The 18,934-nt window shown below is 35.5% G+C and overlaps 1 protein-coding gene across 1 annotated transcript in view; it reads right to left on the bottom strand.

Moving 5' to 3' along the window:
* The window catches only part of LOC126971258 (protein Wnt-11b-like), a 73,739-nt gene that overhangs the window by 16,729 nt on the left and 38,076 nt on the right, over nt 1-18,934 (bottom strand). Inside the window, exon 2 of the mRNA XM_050817455.1 lies at nt 18,446-18,681. Coding sequence (XP_050673412.1) covers nt 18,446-18,681 — 236 coding nt within the window. The remainder of the gene's footprint in view (nt 1-18,445; nt 18,682-18,934) is intronic.

The following is an 18,934-nucleotide window of genomic DNA, read 5'->3' as shown; positions in this document are numbered from 1 at the left end:
TGAAATGGACAACGTTAATTATAATAATCATTAAATCGGATTTATGCCTTGAACGTGAATTAGTTACGCTCATGATGAATTAATGATAACAGCAGCGGGTAGTCTAGAGAGACAATTTGGATTATCGATATCGAAACTCTGATCACGTCAGGGTACACCCTATATATCGCTGGACCGTACTTCGTGCGCCGATTCTAAGTTTATAGATATTGACAATATACGTATAAATCGCGGATTGGACAAATTTGTCTTACTTGTTTATCTCCGGTGCTGGCCTACTTGAGATAAAAATCGTAACCATCGTTGACTGTTCTGTTCCAATAAACTTATCGACGGTAACTCACCTTATTCGTACACGCTGCCTGTCAATGGGTCGACGTATAGCTTACCAGCGATAGAAGTTAGTATGGAATTTACAATTCACGCGTCCCAACATAAGGCGACTTATGTTGGGTGACTAACGATGACTTATCGGGTATATTGGGACAGCTTCAGATTATTGACAGCTAATTACTGACAGTAGAAGGTAGTAATTTATCTCTATCTGTAGATAGTATATTGGGAACGGCCGTTTATGGACAAGCAGTTAGAACTTGTAAATTTTTTTTTAGCAAAAAGTTCTATGAAACGTTAGAGAATGCTAAAACTCACCTGATTAAGTATATGAGTCGGTATTATTTTAGGAAATATATTACGAAAATTAGGCGCCCGAGATACGCAGTGGAAACGTACGAGAATCATAATATTTGGGTGGGTTTTTAAAATCAAAAGTAGCTTAAGCTAGTGTTTAGGTGTTCAGACATGCTAGTGAAAGTCCCGTCAAAATCGGTATAGCAATATCAGATATTATTAGCTGGAAAAAGAGACAGACTAAAAATAAAATAATAATAAAATATGTTATATTGACATCACAACACTTTTTCGACATAACCAACAATATATCGATAAAATGATTGTATAGACGGCAATGCGGATTACATACGCGGTCAGAAAAGATTATAAACACAGTAATTTAGATGTGGGTTGGATTGAATTATTGTAAGTATAAGTTTATTATTTATAGTAATTTTGGTATTGCAATGTTGGAGATATAATTTCACTTTATCTCTACAGGGAATAAGGACTGCAGGCAATACGAGCGAAACAATTTTTTTTTTCCATGATTACGTAATGATAAGAGATTTTTTTTTAATGAGAGCTCACGAAGATTCCTGTTTATTTTTTTTATTAATTGTTAAGGTGGAACCTTGTAAAGGACAATATATAAATCAATAATACAATCGATAAATATTTTATACACCGATATAGGAGACTTTCGTCAGCTGTCATTGTGTTCTCACCACAACTTCTAACTCGAACGACACTAACTGTAACATCAATTTGAATCGTTTATTGCAAATATCTTGGTTTATCTTGCAAATACGTTAAAAGTAATTAGATACAATATTATAGAAAATTTCGAGATCTACAATTATATATTTGAAACGGTTTTGGGAGTGGTTTTAATATTTTTTCCTTCTAAATAGATTTTTTTCTTAAGTTTGGATTTTAATTTGGACTTTTAATCTTAAAATGAACTTACAATAAAAAATGTAAGCTTGCTTACTGCGTGGTAAATTAAACCTTGATTTTACTGGTGTTAACTTGAAGATTACCAAATTTTACTATACTAAACTATTACATAAATAATAATGTATGCCAATTGTCTACATAAAAGAAGTTTTCATTCAAAATCGCCAAACACCATAAAATGAGATACACGATTTGAGAATCCACCCCCAAGCTCCCTCCTACGCTTGATTCATGCGTGTAATTAAATCTTTAGTTCGCTGAACGTCGCGTTCTCTACTGTAGGCTTGTACTATTGATATCCTACTCGATTTAATAGCTTGATAAGTTACGTAAACAATAATTGGAAATGTCAACTTGGATTAGGTGATTGATTAATTATTATGATTTATATGATAACCGAAAACGAGTATAATTCAGACTTATAGTTTGCCTTTTATTGTTTACAAAAATTACTGTGCATTTAGCAAAAATTCCATAACCAAATTTAAGCGATTGGTTTAAGCCATGGCTATATTTTTAAGAACTGTAAATGCACATTTTTAAATACATAAAGTACTATAGTTATTATAATCAAGCCTTTTACTTCTTACAAAATATCTTAAAACAAAAACTAATTGTTGTTTATTTTAGTAGTATTCAAGTTAAAAATTATTATTTCTTAGTTACTTTCTTTACATAATATGTTTAAGATTTTATTTCTAAATTATTTTAATTTGTTAATTGCTCATTTTTTAAGAACCCCTCCACAGCCATCCTCACCAGATAACCAATTATCTCTGTCTGGAGCTTCTTTCATCCAATGTGGGCCGGCGACAACTATTTCATCCTCCCATGTCACCCTCTTGATCGTTTGCCTTTCCTTGGGTCCTTGGTCCATGAAGCCTCCTTGCTGCCCAACTTTGGCCTTGTAGGCCTGCTCATTTCCATTTTAAATTTTGATCATTATGCAGTCTTTAGTAGCCTTCGTTAAGCTTCTTAATTTTTGTGTGTCGAATTTTTTGGATTTTCTATGTTCAGCATACTGTGCTCTATATCTTTTTCGTAGATAATTATTTTGTGTTTTATAATCATTGTGTATTTCCAAGTCTGGGAAGCGTAGGCTAGGCATGTTAGGACAGTTGAATTGAAGAGTTTAGTTTTTATATTTAGTAGCTCCAATATTTGTCACAAAACACCCTATCACAAAAATCGTCACCTTTTTGCCCTTAATAGTGATTTTCATTATTATAACACTAGAAATAAGGGATTGCTTGTAACTAGTTCTAGTAGGCTTCATAAGATACATAATAGCTTTAAGGTTAAATGTATACACTTCTATAATAAAGTCCCAGCCACTGTTCAGGCATTACCTATAAATAAATTTAAATGTTTTATAAAAAATTGGCTCTGTCGTAAATACTATTACTCGACTGCTGAATATCTAAATGATCGGACAGCCTGGGACTAGATTGTGATTATTTTATAGCGATAGAAATGACTGTACAATATTGTATATTTTTATTGAAAAGAGCGCAAAAAAAGAATGCTGGGAGAGTTTCTTGCGCCGCTTCTTCTGTCTCAGAGCGCCATTTGTTTCCGAAGCGGTAGTAGTATCTAGTATTTATTAGAAATGACATCAAACGAATTCTAAAGGAATCAATTTTGAGAAAATAAATGCCTTTTATGCCTTTTGTTCCATGTGCATTGTATTATGCTCTCTACTACTAGTTCATTATCGTTCTAGTCGAAGCCGATTCGTTTGCCTAATACAGCTGTCTGGTATAACCACAACGTAGGGATGGATACTTACGTATGTTTATCTAAGCAGCCCTAAAGTCTACGATCACTATTACACGATACATTATTATTGTACACGAGAAAAGCCACCAGCAAGACTTGAGGTCGCATAAAAAAACCGGCCAAAGCATGTCGGCACCCGCATACAAAGACCGCTCTTTTCATTAAGAGATTTAGAGATTAAGATATATTTACAGATATACATACTTATGCATACAATAAACATACTTGTATGTACAAAATATACTTTTATTAATTTATTAAAACTATACCTATATAAAGGGTTACAGCTTCAACAGAGTTCTCCAAGTAATAATACTTACAAATTGATTCAAGGGAAGTAATTCTGTTTGCTAATTTGCTAACGCTTTTAACCGGTTTGTGTACAGATTAAGTTATTTAATAACAAAGTCAATTAAAATTGAACTAATGTTAAGATGTCATTAGAATAAACATATTTATCTAGGTGTTATATTTAATCGTCATCAGTTTAATTTTCATTTAATAATGATTAACAACATTAATCTAGCAAGCCATATAACTACTTGTATGTATGTACGTATATAAAATCCAGATTTCAGCTTAGAAGTTATAAAAGTACCTAATTAGTGTTAATGAAAAGTTCAGTGCCGCCGGCGGTCGTTCACCAACTTTTAATTAAAACGTAACTAAGAACTTTCTAGTGATTCATTGCTACATTGTTCGTGTGTCGCGAATATATCAAAAGGGAATTCATTTCCCACTAGACTTAATCCACGCTAATCTAATTTGAGATCTCGTTACTTAAAGTTAGAACAAAGTAAGGCTACGCGCAAATATCTAAGTCGGTTTATATCAGCCATCCAATTGTAGCAAATGTACGTAGCCACACGATTTTATTCCTACGTTCTCATAAACTTATCAATTTTTATTTATTTACTTAAATACAATTCACAAATTAAATTTGAAAAACAAAACTTTATGAACGATGCGGGGAACGACCGTTCGAGTACCGCCTCGTTATAAAATTCTGTTTGCTTTGTTCAACTCTCAGTCGGTCGTGGGTTCGAATCCCGCATCGTTCATAAAGTTTTGTTTTTCAAATTTTATTTATGTATGAATCCTAGAAGTGAAGGTTATCACTTTAAAAACAACATATTGTTTAAATACAATAATTACTATCATTTTCATATTTATATACCAATACCTGGACAGTGGTAGTATATTATATTATAGTAGTAGTTGTATAGAATAGTAAATTGATATGATAATCTTTTGTTGTATCTCAATCTCAATAATAGTTACACAAATGATTTGAGTTTTCTTATTTCTAATTTCTCTAAAACTTGTTAATAATAAAACACAAAAATAACATGTTTACATTGTTGAATGAACAAACAAATTTGGTCCTATCACCTTTGTTGCGTATCTCTTCCGGGGGTAATACGTCACAACAGCCGACCAATCACAGCGCGTCATTTCATGGGACGAGGGTATAAAAAGCGGCTTCCGGCTCACTTGATTCAGTCTCGTGCCAGATTTAGGCGAGACAACACGTACTGAGGATGCCTCGTGTGGAGGCGAAACACGTGTCGAATTGTTTAAAGACAAATATTGGCGGAATTAACACTAAAAAAAACTCAAATCATTTGTATAATTATGGATTTCCGCAAAGTAACGCCTACATCAATAATAGTTGTTACTCCATGGGTCACCAGGGGGCTGCTGAAAATCATCAGCGCTGTATTCGTATTATACCGTGGGAGAATGACGCTGAGTCAGCTTCTTTTGATTATTTTTTTTTGTGTTAATATATATGTTTTTAAATAGTGTTTTATTATTTTTATCTAACCTCTGTAACTCTTTTGAATTGTATTATTCTGTGTGGTTTGTTTTTGATATTATATAGAGTATTCATTCATAAACTCCAATCGCTTAAAATGTGCACTAAAGATATTAGACAATTTTTTTCTTTTTAATGAGAACACTTTTTAATGAATGTTTGACAACAAGAAATTTAACTATGTATGTTAATACAGAAACATAAAACAGTTAAAGAATTTATCGAATATATAAAATTCTCATGTCGCGGTGTTTGTAGTTAAACTGCTTCGAAACGCCTTGACCGATTCTCATGAAATTTTGAGTGCATATTGGGTAGGTCTAAGAATCGGACAACATCTATTTTTCATCCCCCTAAATGTTAAGGGTGGTCCACGGCATTTTTTTTTATATTTTTTGACATTTTTTTTGTTGTTTGATTATGAGTCAGCATTAAAAAATACATACAACTTCAAATTTTCACCCATCTACGATCAACAGTTACTTTTGTATCGTGCTTTTAATATCGGCAATACAACGTTTGCTGGGTCAGCTAGTTTCTCATAAGAATTTTACAAATTCACTTTTATAATATTATGAATTCTTCTTTAATATTATGAATACTTGTTCAAGTCTGGGTCGATGCCAACAATAATGTTAAAAGCGCGCTAAATAATAATAATAATAATAATAATAATTCTTTATTGCAGGCATAAAATCCCATACACAATATTGAGTCGTACAAATAAAATAGTATACAAATTCAATACAAATAGTATACGTAAAAATAAAATAGTATACAATACAAGAGAATTACAAATTTATTTTCATTAATTATTTATCTCAGTCAGATAAAAGCAAAAAGAAAACAGCTTTGTGTCCAAAGCTATTTTCTATTTGCTTCCCGATGTGTCGAGAGCCAATGGGCTATCATTGGACTACGCAGGTCCTGGCCCACCACCTGGAGGATGCTGTTACACGAGCTACGCAATCTTTCCCAGAAGGAAGATATACGAGCTCTGATGACAGCAAAGAAATCGGGCATTCCCGCCTCGGCAAACATGCCCGACGCGCTGCAGTACCGCGGTAACTTCATAAGAATGCGATATGCATCATTATATTGCACCCTTATGGTGCTGAAGGACGCCCTCTTGTATCGGTACCATAACTGGCAGGTATAGAAACACTGGCAGTATGCCCTGAAGAGAGTGCCCTTCACTTCATCACTGCATTTAGCAAATCTGCGCGCGAGCATGTTGCACCGAACCGACAATGACCGCCTTTCCCGCTCCATGTCGAGATCGTCCTTGCGATCGTCAGTGACAATGTGTCCAAGGTATTTGAACTGCTCAACAACCCGAACCTCTGTTCCATTCAAATACACTTCGGGAACTCTCTCCGGACCCTTTTCCGCTTTGAAAACAAGCATTTTCGTCTTCGTGACATTGTACTTCAGTCCGTGAGAGTTGGCATAACTCTCACAGACTGACAATAACTTTCTGAGTCCTTTGATCGACGGGCTAAGGAGCACCATATCGTCCGCATAGCTCAGGTTGTTAAAGCAAACACCATCGATATGGCAGCCGACTCCAGTGCTCCTCAGCCCGCCTATCAGGTCGTTAACGTACACGTTAAAAAGGTCCGGAGAGGTTAGTCCACCCTGACGAACCCCGCATTCTGACCTATAGGCATCAGAGGTCGTGTCGCCCCACCTCACATGATTCGTTTGTCCCCCGTACCAGTATCTCATCACCTCTACCACTGATTCAGGAACACCTGAGGCGCGCAATTTGCTCCAGAGGATTTCATAATTCACTAGATCAAAAGCGCGGCTCAGATCCAGAAAGCAAGCATAAACAGACGTGTTACGGCTCACATAATAGTCAACTGTGTACTTGAGGCTGACGATGGCTGAGTCTGTTGAGACGCCGGGACGGAATCCAAACTGTGCCTCATCTATACACACTTTCTGCAGTAGTTCGGGCTGCAACAGCCGCTCAAACAACTTGCCCACTACGGTGCCCAGAGAAATAGGCCTATAGTTGTTAGACGAGCCCAAGTCTCCTGTTTTGCACTTGACGATTGGCACAACAACTGTTTTCATGAGAGGATTAGGTAGGTATGCATGCTTCACACATAAATTGTAAAGCACACATAGCTTAGACCACAGGACCTCACCCGCATATAGAATGTGCTCTATACTAAGATCGTCATGGCCTGGAGACTTGCCCCGCTTCATTCCTCGAATTGCCTTGGCTACATCGTCGACTGTGAACTGTACTACAGGTTTCGCAGGAACAACAGGGAAAGTTACCATCTCCGGGCTTTGTGCTGGCATCGAGTGAATTTTGAACTTCGAGGCGAATAGTTCTGCTATTTCTCTGGGCTTCTGCAAGCCATCCACAGATACAGGTAGACTATGTTTGTGTTGCAATTTTTTTGTTGCATTCCAAAAATTTGGGAATTTTTTTTCTCTTCTATACATAGCCAAAATGTCCATCTTAATCATTTCCTCATTACGAACACACCATTTCACTTTATTTTTAAATACCTTTCTACTATCTACCATCCTTTCATATATGTCGCCCGTGGACGGCCTGCCAGTCACTAACCAGCATTCATAAGCAAGCCGAGCCGCTTGATGACTTTCCTTGACATGGAGGTTCCATCCGGTTACAGGCTTCCGATTTTTATTTATAGGGCGCACATCTGAACATTTTACGGCACCTACTTGTAAAACGTTAATAATCCTATCGTAATATTCGTCAATACTTTTAAAACAGTCGTCGCTATCGCTACTTACACAACTACTACACTCATTTATACAATTTACACATTCATTCATACTCACCCTCTCAAGTTCACACTTACAATATTCGTAATAACTATCTATTTGACTAACATTTCTATTCCCCCAACGTATCTTATAATTATTAGCGGGCAGTGCCCGGCTCTCGACTGATTTTATACTAAAACAGGGATCAATCTTACACTCCACGCACAGTGGTAGGTGGTCTGATGTGTACACACCGTACATAACACTGACAGACACAATAGTGTCACGCGCCGCCTGAGTCGTCACGCAATGGTCCAACCACCTACGAGAACCGTGCGCGTCACTGACAAATGTATGTGTGTCTGAGTATATACCTAACACGTCAATGTCCGCACATAAAAGTTCTTGCTCATCACAAAAAGTCAATAATTGATATCCGAACTTGGCACTAGGGTGGGCATTATAATCACCTAAAATATAAACTAGTGGAATGTCGTTTTCCTCAATGATGGCACTCATCTGCGCCAAACAATCTGTAAATTCGGGAACGTTGTCTTGCTTATCAGTTGGTAAGTACACACTAAATACCATAAATGACTGTGCGCCATTGACCACTCGAATAGCTATCATCCTATCACTAGAGCAGTTCACAATAGAAACATTAGGAAACTTGGACTTTCTCCAGAGCAGCGCGAGTCCGCCGTAGGGCCGGCCCCTCAGGACCCCCGCAGAGAGGTCTACCGAGGACCTAGCCATGCAACTAAAATCTTTATCAATGGTATCCAACATTCCAAGGTCATGTGGCAAGAGCCAGGTTTCCTGTAGGGCGACTAGATCCGCTTCTCCACACAAATCCCGTATGTGTTGCATCGACGTCTTGATATTCTTACAATTAAACGTAATCATTTTTATCGTGATGGGTGTATTATTCATATTAATTAGTTTTAATTACGTTAGAAAAAGGTTCCCTAAACTTTCTAAAAACCAAGTCTGCAGGCCAGAACTCCGTGCTTAAAAATGTGTCCAGATTCTGTTTCGCAACAATAATCTTGAACGACCTAAAATCCAATTCTTTCCTCTGTGGTAAGATCAGAACGTCAATAGCTTGTGCTCCCTTCGATTCTATGTGCTCCTTGACGTCCTCAACAGTACACGTAGTCTCCAATCTCGACAAATAGATAGCTTCGGGTAACTGTGCTACTTTTAATTTGCTAGGATCCGTTGCAGTGCCACATCTGTTGTTGTTACGTAGCTGCCGCTTTTTTCTGTTATTCACAAAAACTGTGAATCCGTCGTCATCATGTTCATTCACAGCTCTGCAGCCCGTACGCATAGGGTCGACATTTATACGTTGTATCGATGTTCGATTTGCAATATCGCGATAAGACGGTGGCGATACAACCGTGTCCAGTGAGTCCGAGCGCTTGCGCCTCGGCAGGGGTGAGGTAAGTATTGCACGGGTCTTATCAGTGTTCAGTAGCTTCGTTCCGGCATTCTCGACCTTATTGCGCGATCGTACAGGTACATTTCGCGTGTCGGAAGACGGCCCGATGCGAGAACATACTTCTGTAACAATACTCGTCTTCAAATTATCCATCTCTAGTTTAGAGATTGAATCATTACGTAGGTGTTGTAGTTCTGTCTTTAGAATAAGAATATCCTTCAATAGTCGTGTCACATCCACGTGATCAAATGACACAGGTGGGAGTCGATTAAGGTCTTTCGCGACGTAGGTAGGCTGCAACTCGGGCTTGATCTCGTGAAACACCTTGAGGACGTCACGGATGTTTTTTTTCCGCTTGTCTTCACCCTTCCGTTGGATGAGTTTAAGTCCCTCACCAGCAAGAGCGTTGAAAAGATTGTTTTTACCTGATTCTACTTCTTCGTCAGTAAAATTAGAGGCGCATATTTGTACAATGCTCAGCTCGTCCATAATGTCTATTTTATTCTGACAAAATGCCAAAAATTCGTTAATAATAATAACCACTTGGTCCGTCATAATTCACGCGGAGTTACGTAATAACCAATAATTACTTAATCACTGCGAAACAATTATAACCCGTTAGCCACACATGTGCACGCGCATTGTGTCGCGAGCGACGACTGAAGCTAGCTAAAGCTAGAAAACATTGCGATTTTCCATTTTTACTTTTCTTAAGTTCTAACATTCATGTTGGGTAGACCAACAGAGACGAGTTCAAAATGTTCGTAGGAAAAGAATGTAAAGTGCATAAGAGATACATTTTAATTTTTTTTATTTATCTATTTTTTATCTTTATTATTATTTATTATCTTTTATTCTTTTGTGGTTTATCACATTTTTATTCACTTAATAATAGGTAGGGTAAGGTATAACGAACAATATTAAAATTGATATTATATACTCCTAGATCATACGTCTAGATAGACTGTGACAGCTGTGAAAACGTCGAAAAAATTGAGATTGATAGTTAACCTCTATTTTAACCAATGCACGCACACTAACACAAAGTGACATACAAATCGCTGGTGTAAGACGTAACTTGTCACGCACATTAACTGCTGGCAACAAGGTGCTCTAATACATATAAACTATCTGAGTATATACTAATGATTAATTAATATATAATAAATGTAAATAAATCTAATCTTACTAAAATCATTTAAATTCAAAATAAGTGCAGTTATTCTCCAATAAAAACAACAAAATACAAAATGATATATAGAGATACCTACCGTTTCCTGTTTTTATGCCTGCAACTGTATTACTAAGTAATATGATTATTGGTTTTCGTGGAAACAAAGTTCTACCATCGCGTTTCAGGCGGATTGCCACGCGATGTTACAGTAATTTTTCTAAAAAGATCAATAAAATGACACGGAAATGGTACTGACGCAATTTATCGTACGGTTAGTGTTTTCGCTTTCGGCATTTCGATTCTTTGAACTACAACCAGAGATTGATTAACAATCCTAATTTTTTTTTTGACAATAAGGGGTGAGGAGACTGCCTTATTACAATGCAGTGCCACTCATGATTCTTGAAAAACCCAAAAATTCCTAGCGGCACTACAATTGAGCTCGTCACCTTGAGACATAAGACATTTGCCCAGTAATTTCACTAGCTACGGCGCCTTTCAGACCGCAACATAATAATGATTACACATTACTGCTTCACGGCAGAAATAGGCGCCGTCGTTACCCATAGTCTGGCCGGCATCCTATGCAAAGGAGCCTCCCACTGGTAAATGGTATTTATGGTAGCTTCTTTGATTTCAATTCGTTTTGGGATTCGAATATTTTTTTTTGTCTATTTACTTATTAGGTGTATGTATGTCACCTAATATTTTCTATAATGTAAATCTATTTAATGATTATTTTTTAAATGAATAAATATGAGACTAATGGATATATTTATCCAATTTTACTTTCATCAAAACATAACTATATTAGCTGATCCAGCTAACGTTGTTTTGCCATATAAAATAAGTACCCCAGCCGTCGCTTGACTGAAATATTTGACCGCATACGGGTCCAAATTTTAAAAACGCTAGATCTAATATTTATTTATTTCTAATCATGTTCCTAAATACAAATTTTCATGGTATTATCTTCGATAATGACGAACTTTCATACAAACATCCACCCCCCCCATTTCAACCTCTGCAAGCCTTTTATCCACGATAAAAGGTAGCCTATATCCTTTCCCAAGCTCATGTCTATCTCTGTACTAAATTTCATCAAAATCAGTTCAGTGGTTAAAGTGTGAAAGCGTAACAAACAAAGTTACATTCACATTTATAATATTAGTAGGGATGTAACAACGGAAGTGTTAATGATTTTGGATTTATATTTACTATAATTTTATTACTTTGAGTTAATACGTAAATAGCCGTTCCTATTTTTTGTTTTGAGCAACACATAATATATGCAAAACTGAATATCAAAATCATAACAACAGAGAAAGTAATTAAAATCTTAATACTATCAAAAAACGTAAACTATGATTATAAAAAGCGGCTCTAGCTTTGTGAAATAAGTGTTTGCTTCGAAACAATGAATATACTTTAAAATTAATAGTCCGAAAAGATATAAATTCGGGCAGAATGAATGTAAATAGGCATGTGTTCATGTTAAATGCGGAACCAAGAGAAGGAAACAGTCAGGAGCGAGCCTGATAAAGTTGCAGGGTTCCGAATGTTAGGCTTTTTTTTTGTTGTTATTTTTATTCGGTTCCGTCTCACTAGATCAAGTAATATTTCAATTTCATAGTAATATTCAAACTTTAAACCGTTATGTTAGTTACTGTGTGGTCAACTGGACTAACAAATAATGCAGGCTTCCCGGCATTAAATCTTGGGATAATGTTGATATCTTTTATCTTGTTATTTTATTATCATACTCTATCCAATTTATAATTTGAATTTTATATCAAAATGCTTTTTTTGACAAATAGCGCGGCTGCAGAAAATGATAAAAAGCGAATATTATAATTATGTGTAACTTAACTTATTGTGAGTAAAAAAAATTACAAGAAAATTTTGTGTATGTATGTTTGGTTATGTTCGCATTAAAACTATTCATAATTAGAGTTAAAAAATCATTGTAATAACAAGAATAATAAATAATTTGCCATCTATATGCCTAACATAGTATATAATACTAGGAATGTATATAATAGGAGGTATAGTATATAATAGGAGGAATAGGAATAATATAAAAACTAGTGTTTAATATCTTGGGCTATATGTATAAGTGTATTGGTGTAAATTGTAAGCGATGTACTAAGTTACACACTTGTTGCATATTACTTCTGTAATGTGCACACACATACACACAAGCGCATTGTTCTGCGCAATTTCGATCGCTGACACCGCGCATGCGTGTGAGACAGTGCTCACCAATCGTGCGCCATTATTAACTTTTAGCCGCACCTAAATAAATTAATTAATATTTATTTCATGGACTTAGAAAAAGTGTTGCATGTCACGTAATTAGCAATTGTAACACTCGGACTATCTGTTATGTTATTCAGCGTCGCTTATAGCACAAACTAGAACACAATAGCGCTCATTGTAATGATGTGTACATAAGTAGCATAATTTAGCAAAATTTATTTATTTAGCATTTTAGAAAAAATAATTTGAAGAATTTGCCTTTTTAGTTCGCAGACTGTGGTAGGGAAGACCGCTCTTTCCAACGGATACGAATGCTAACATGTTTAACGAAAACATTAATACTGAATAAACTAATATTAAGCATAAAATAAACGAATTAAAAACTGTTTCAATATTTACTATACATTTGAAGGTAGTTTAATATTTGTGTGGCTCGCACTAAAAACATAGAACGCTTAAAGAATTTATCGAATATATAAAATTCTCATGTCGCGGTGTTTGTAGTTAAACTGCTTCGAAACGCCTTGACCGATTCTCATGAAATTTTGAGTGCATATTGGGTAGGTCTAAGAATCGGACAACATCTATTTTTCATCCCCCTAAATGTTAAGGGTGGTCCACGGCATTTTTTTTTTTAATTTTTTGACATTTTTTTTGTTGTTTGATATTGAGTCAGCATTAAAAAATACATACAACTTCAAATTTTCACCCATCTACGATCAACAGTTACTTTTGTATCGTGATTTTAATATTGGCAATACAACGTTTGCTGGGTCAGCTAGTTTCTCATAAGAATTTTACAAATTCACTTTTATAATATTATGAATACTTCTTTAATATTATGAATACTTGTTCAAGTCTGGGTCGATGCCAACAATAATGTTAAAAGCGCGCTAAAGCTAGAAAACATTGCGATTTTCCATTTTTACTTTTCTTAAGTTCTAACATTTATGTTGGTCTACGCTTGAGACGAGTTCAAAATGTTCGTAGGAAAAGAATGTAAAGTGCATAAGAGATACATTTTAATTTTTTTTTATTTATCTATTTTTTATCTTTATTATTATTTATTATCTTTTATTCTTTTGTGGTTTATCACATATAACGAACAATATTAAAATTGATATTATATACTCCTAGATCATACGTCTAGATAGACTGTGACAGCTGTGAAAACGTCGAAAAAACTGAGATTGATAGTTAACCTCTATTTTAACCAATGCACGCACACTAACACAAAGTGACATACAAATCGCTGGTGTAAGACGTAGCTTGTCACGCACATTAAACTTATAAACCTAGGCTGTTTTCATCGCCTGCTGGCAGCAAGGTGCTCTAATACATATAAACTATCTGAGTATATACTAATGATTAATTAATATATAATAAATGTAAATAAATCTAATCTTACTAAAATCATTTAAATTCAAAATAAGTGCAGTTATTCTCCAATAACAACAATAAAATACAATATGATATATATAGATACCTACCGTTTCCTGTTTTTATGCCTGCAACTGTATTACTAAGTAATATGATTATTGGTTTTCGTGGAAACAAAGTTCTACCATCGCGTTTCAGGCGGATTGCCACGCGATGTTACAGTAATTTTTCTAAAAAGATCAATAAAATGACACGGAAATGGTACTGACGCAATTTATCGTACGGTTAGTGTTTTCGCTTTCGGCATTTCGATTCTTTGAACTACAACCAGAGATTGATTAACAATCCTAGGTGAGGAGACTGCCTTATTACAATGCAGTGCCACTCAGGATTCTTGAAAAACCCAAAAATTCCTAGTGGCACTACAATTGAGCTCGTCACCTTGAGACATAAGATGTCAAGTCTCATTTGCCCAGTAATTTCACTAGCTACGGCACCTTTCAGACCGCAACATAATAATGATTACACATTACTGCTTCACGGCAGAAATAGGCGCCGTCGTTACCCATAGTCTGGCCGGCATCCTATGCAAAGGAGCCTCCCACTGGTAAATGGTATTTATGGTAGCTTCTTTGATTTCAATTCGTTTTGGGATTCAATTTTCTTTTGTCTATTTACTTATTAGGTGTATGTATATCACCTAATATATTCTATAATGTAAATCTATTTAATGATTATTTTTTAAATGAATAGATATGAGACTAATGGATATATTTATCCAATTTTACTTTCATCAAAACATAACTATATTAGCTGATCCAGCTAACGTTGTTTTGCCATATAAAATAAGTACCGCAGCCATCTCAGCTGTCGCTTGACTGAAATATTTGACCGCATACGGGTCCAAATTTTAAAAACGCTAGATCTAATATTTATTTATTTCTAATCATGTTCCTAAATACAAATTTTCATGGTATTATCTTCGATAATGACGAACTTTCATACAAACATCCACCCCCCCCATTTCAACCTCTGCAAGCCTTTTATCCACGATAAAAGGTAGCCTATATCCTTTCCCAAGCTCATGTCTATCTCTGTACTAAATTTCATCAAAATCAGTTCAGTGGTTAAAGTGTGAAAGCGTAACAAACAAAGTTACATTCACATTTATAATATTAGTAGGGATGTAACAACGGAAGTGTTAATGATTTTGGATTTATATTTACTATAATTTTATTACTTTGAGTTAATACGTAAATAGCCGTTCCTATTTTTTGTTTTGAGCAACACATAATATATGCAAAACTGAATATCAAAATCATAACAACAGAGAAAGTAATTAAAATCTTAATACTATCAAAAAACGTAAACTATGATTATAAAAAGCGGCTCTAGCTTTGTGAAATAAGTGTTTGCTTCGAAACAATGAATATACTTTAAAATTAATAGTCCGAAAAGATATAAATTCGGGCAGAATGAATGTAAATAGGCATGTGTTCATGTTAAATGCGGAACCAAGAGAAGGAAACAGTCAGGAGCGAGCCTGATAAAGTTGCAGGGTTCCGAATGTTAGGCTTTTTTTTTGTTGTTATTTTTATTCGGTTCCGTCTCACTAGATCAAGTAATATTTCAATTTCATAGTAATATTCAAACTTTAAACCGTTATGTTAGTTACTGTGTGGTCAACTGGACTAACAAATAATGCAGGCTTCCCGGCATTAAATCTTGGGATAATGTTGATATCTTTTATCTTGTTATTTTATTATCATACTCTATCCAATTTATAATTTGAATTTTATATCAAAATGCTTTTTTTGACAAATAGCGCGGCTGCAGAAAATGATAAAAAGCGAATATTATAATTATGTGTAACTTAACTTATTGTGAGTAAAAAAAATTACAAGAAAATTTTGTGTATGTATGTTTCCTTATGTTCGCATCAAAACTCTTCATAATTAGAGTTAAAAAATCATTGTAATAACAAGAATAATAAATAATTTGCCATCTATATGCCTAACATAGTATATAATACTAAGAATGTATATAATAGGAGGTATAGTATATAATAGAGGAATAGGAATAATATAAAAACTAGTGTTTAATATCTTGGGCTATATGTATAAGTGTATTGGTGTAAATTGTAAGCGATGTACTAAGTTACACACTTGTTGCATATTACTTCTGTAATGTGCACACACATACACACAAGCGCATTGTTCTGCGCAATTTCGATCGCTGACACCGCGCATGCGTGTGAGACAGTGCTCACCAATCGTGCGTGTATTAACTTTTAGCCGCACCTAAATAAATAAATTTATATTTATTTCATGGACCTAGAAAAAGTGTTGCATGTCACGTAATTAGCAATTGTAACACTCGGACTATCTGTTATGTTATTAAGCGTCGCTTATAGCACAAACTAGAACACAATAGCGCTCATTACACATAAGTAGCATAATTTAGCAAAATTTATTTATTTAGCATTTTAGAAAAAATAATTTGAAGAATTTGCCTTTTTAGTTCGCAGACTGTGGTAGGGAAGACCGCTCTTTCCAACGGATACGAATGCTAACATGTTTAACGAAAACATTAATACTGAATAAACTAATATTAAGCATAAAATAAACGAATTAAAAACTGTTTCAATATTTACTATACATTTGAAGGTAGTTTAATATTTGTGTGGCTCGCACTAAACTTGTAAACAACATACCTACATGAAACTACATGTTATCGTCTCTAAATGCGCGACCACTGTTACTTTGAACTAAGACAATTTGTAATCTTTATTTATCTAAGAGAAAAACGGTGAAAGTACGAAATTTGCACGCGAAAATTTAAAACGTGTAAGTGAAATCAAATTATCTATTTATATTTTAAACTATACTATAATTACTACAAATACAGCTGATATACATTTGTATTTATTTTATTGATTTATTGTATTTACAAATAACAATATAATCGTTTTAATAATTTTGCTAGAGAACCCTAAAAGACCGCTCCCGTATCGTTACGCTCGCCGACTTCGCACAATGTCTGCCGTTAATTTAAAAGACTCCGTAAACTTGGCTTATCTATCATGATTGTCGGAAGTTCTCGTCGCGCACACAAGGGATTCAACAGTACACTGCACTTATAATGAAACTTAAATTAAATGAAACTTAAGCTTGGCGTATAGCGTACCTATATTTGATATTGGATTGGATAATGGATTTTTGCAGATGTAAAGACATTTTTTTATTTGTTGTTTGTTCCTAAATATTGTTGCTGTTCAATTATAGAAGAGGTGGACAAATAAGTGATTACATTCTCCTGTAACACCAGAGAAATCACAGGAGCTTTGCAAGACTTTTAGGAAGGTGTACGCGGATATTTTGAAGGCCATCCTAGAAACATCACTCAAGAAAACTTCTTCCATTTTATGTGGCTACGTATTTCTGTGTTTTACTAGCATGCATGGTTTCTAAATCTGTAGCATATGTGTGGATATAGTGTATGTTGCTACGTGTTATAGCGTATATTAGCATGCTATATTTACTGAATAACATATATGTGTATGTAGTGTATATTGTTGATACGTATAGAAATATACTAAACTACAGGGCCGGATTAAGGGCCAAGTGCTGGGCCCGTAGCAAATTCTTTCAAAGAGCCCCTCTATATTTGACGTAGTCGCTGAACGTAGAGGTTAAATTCTCTTTGGTTGTCGGGCCATAGGTCAGCTGAGTGTCTGACGTGGATTGTCGTGGTCGGAAATGTCGTTTCACGTGTCGTGACATCTTGTTAATACAATATCCCACGTCTTAAGTTTGGTTTCGAGACACTTGGCTCGTGGGGCACAGAGGCGCGGAGAATGTACGAAGTACTACCTTCGTGCCTCAATAAGGCTACTGGAAGGCCAAGCGCTGGCAGCTGTTTCGGTCAACGGATCAAACGCGGAATTGCTGCCAGTATTCTTGGTACGCCTCCACGTAATGATAGTTTTAATTTTATGTAGTCATAATATTGCAAATATGTTATATACATAGTTATAAGATTTGTTTTCTTTGAGTAAATTACTTATATGTATTAGTAATTTACTCAAAATTAAAGGAATTATTTATATAAATAATTACTCTATCCCACATCTTAAGTTTCACTCAAAGAATTTCGCTCAGGCTGAGATGAGTGAATTTCAATAATATGAGGGGCCCCCTTTCGCGTGGGGCCCTTAGCAATTGCTACTCTTGGTACGTGGTTCTTACGGCACTGTTTAACTTACCAGTCAATAAGTCGGGGGTGTACTTCGGCGCCAGCTCTATGGAGGAGCAGTTCCAACGTTCGCCAGCGTGTGATGAGAGGCACGCGGCTCTGGTCAACCTCGCTGCGGCGGCCACATGCGGCATGGCTGACGGCTGCCGTTTGCACACCCGCACTTGCTCACCCCATAGCGCGCCGCTCTGACGGGCTTCTATGCAGTCACTCTCTGTCCAGTTGCCTTCGCTCTCGTGTAGTGCCCTGTTCAATGAATGGTAAAATATAAAAAAAAATTCTGCCGTGAAACAGTTATGTGTAAACATTACTGTGTTTCGGTCTGAAGGGCGTCGTAGCTAGTGAAGTAACTGGGCAAATGAGACTCAACATCTTATGTCTCAAGGAGACGAGCGCAATTATAGTGCCGCTCAGAATTTTTGGGTTATTCAACAATTCTGAGCGGCTCAGCTGAATTTCTCATCATCTCATCTCGTCCCTTTTTGTCATAAAAATTAAC

This window comes from Leptidea sinapis, chromosome 23 (assembly GCF_905404315.1).
Source record: "Leptidea sinapis chromosome 23, ilLepSina1.1, whole genome shotgun sequence".
Classification (NCBI taxonomy): domain Eukaryota; kingdom Metazoa; phylum Arthropoda; class Insecta; order Lepidoptera; family Pieridae; genus Leptidea; species Leptidea sinapis.
This window is presented reverse-complemented; position numbering and strand designations above follow the sequence as displayed.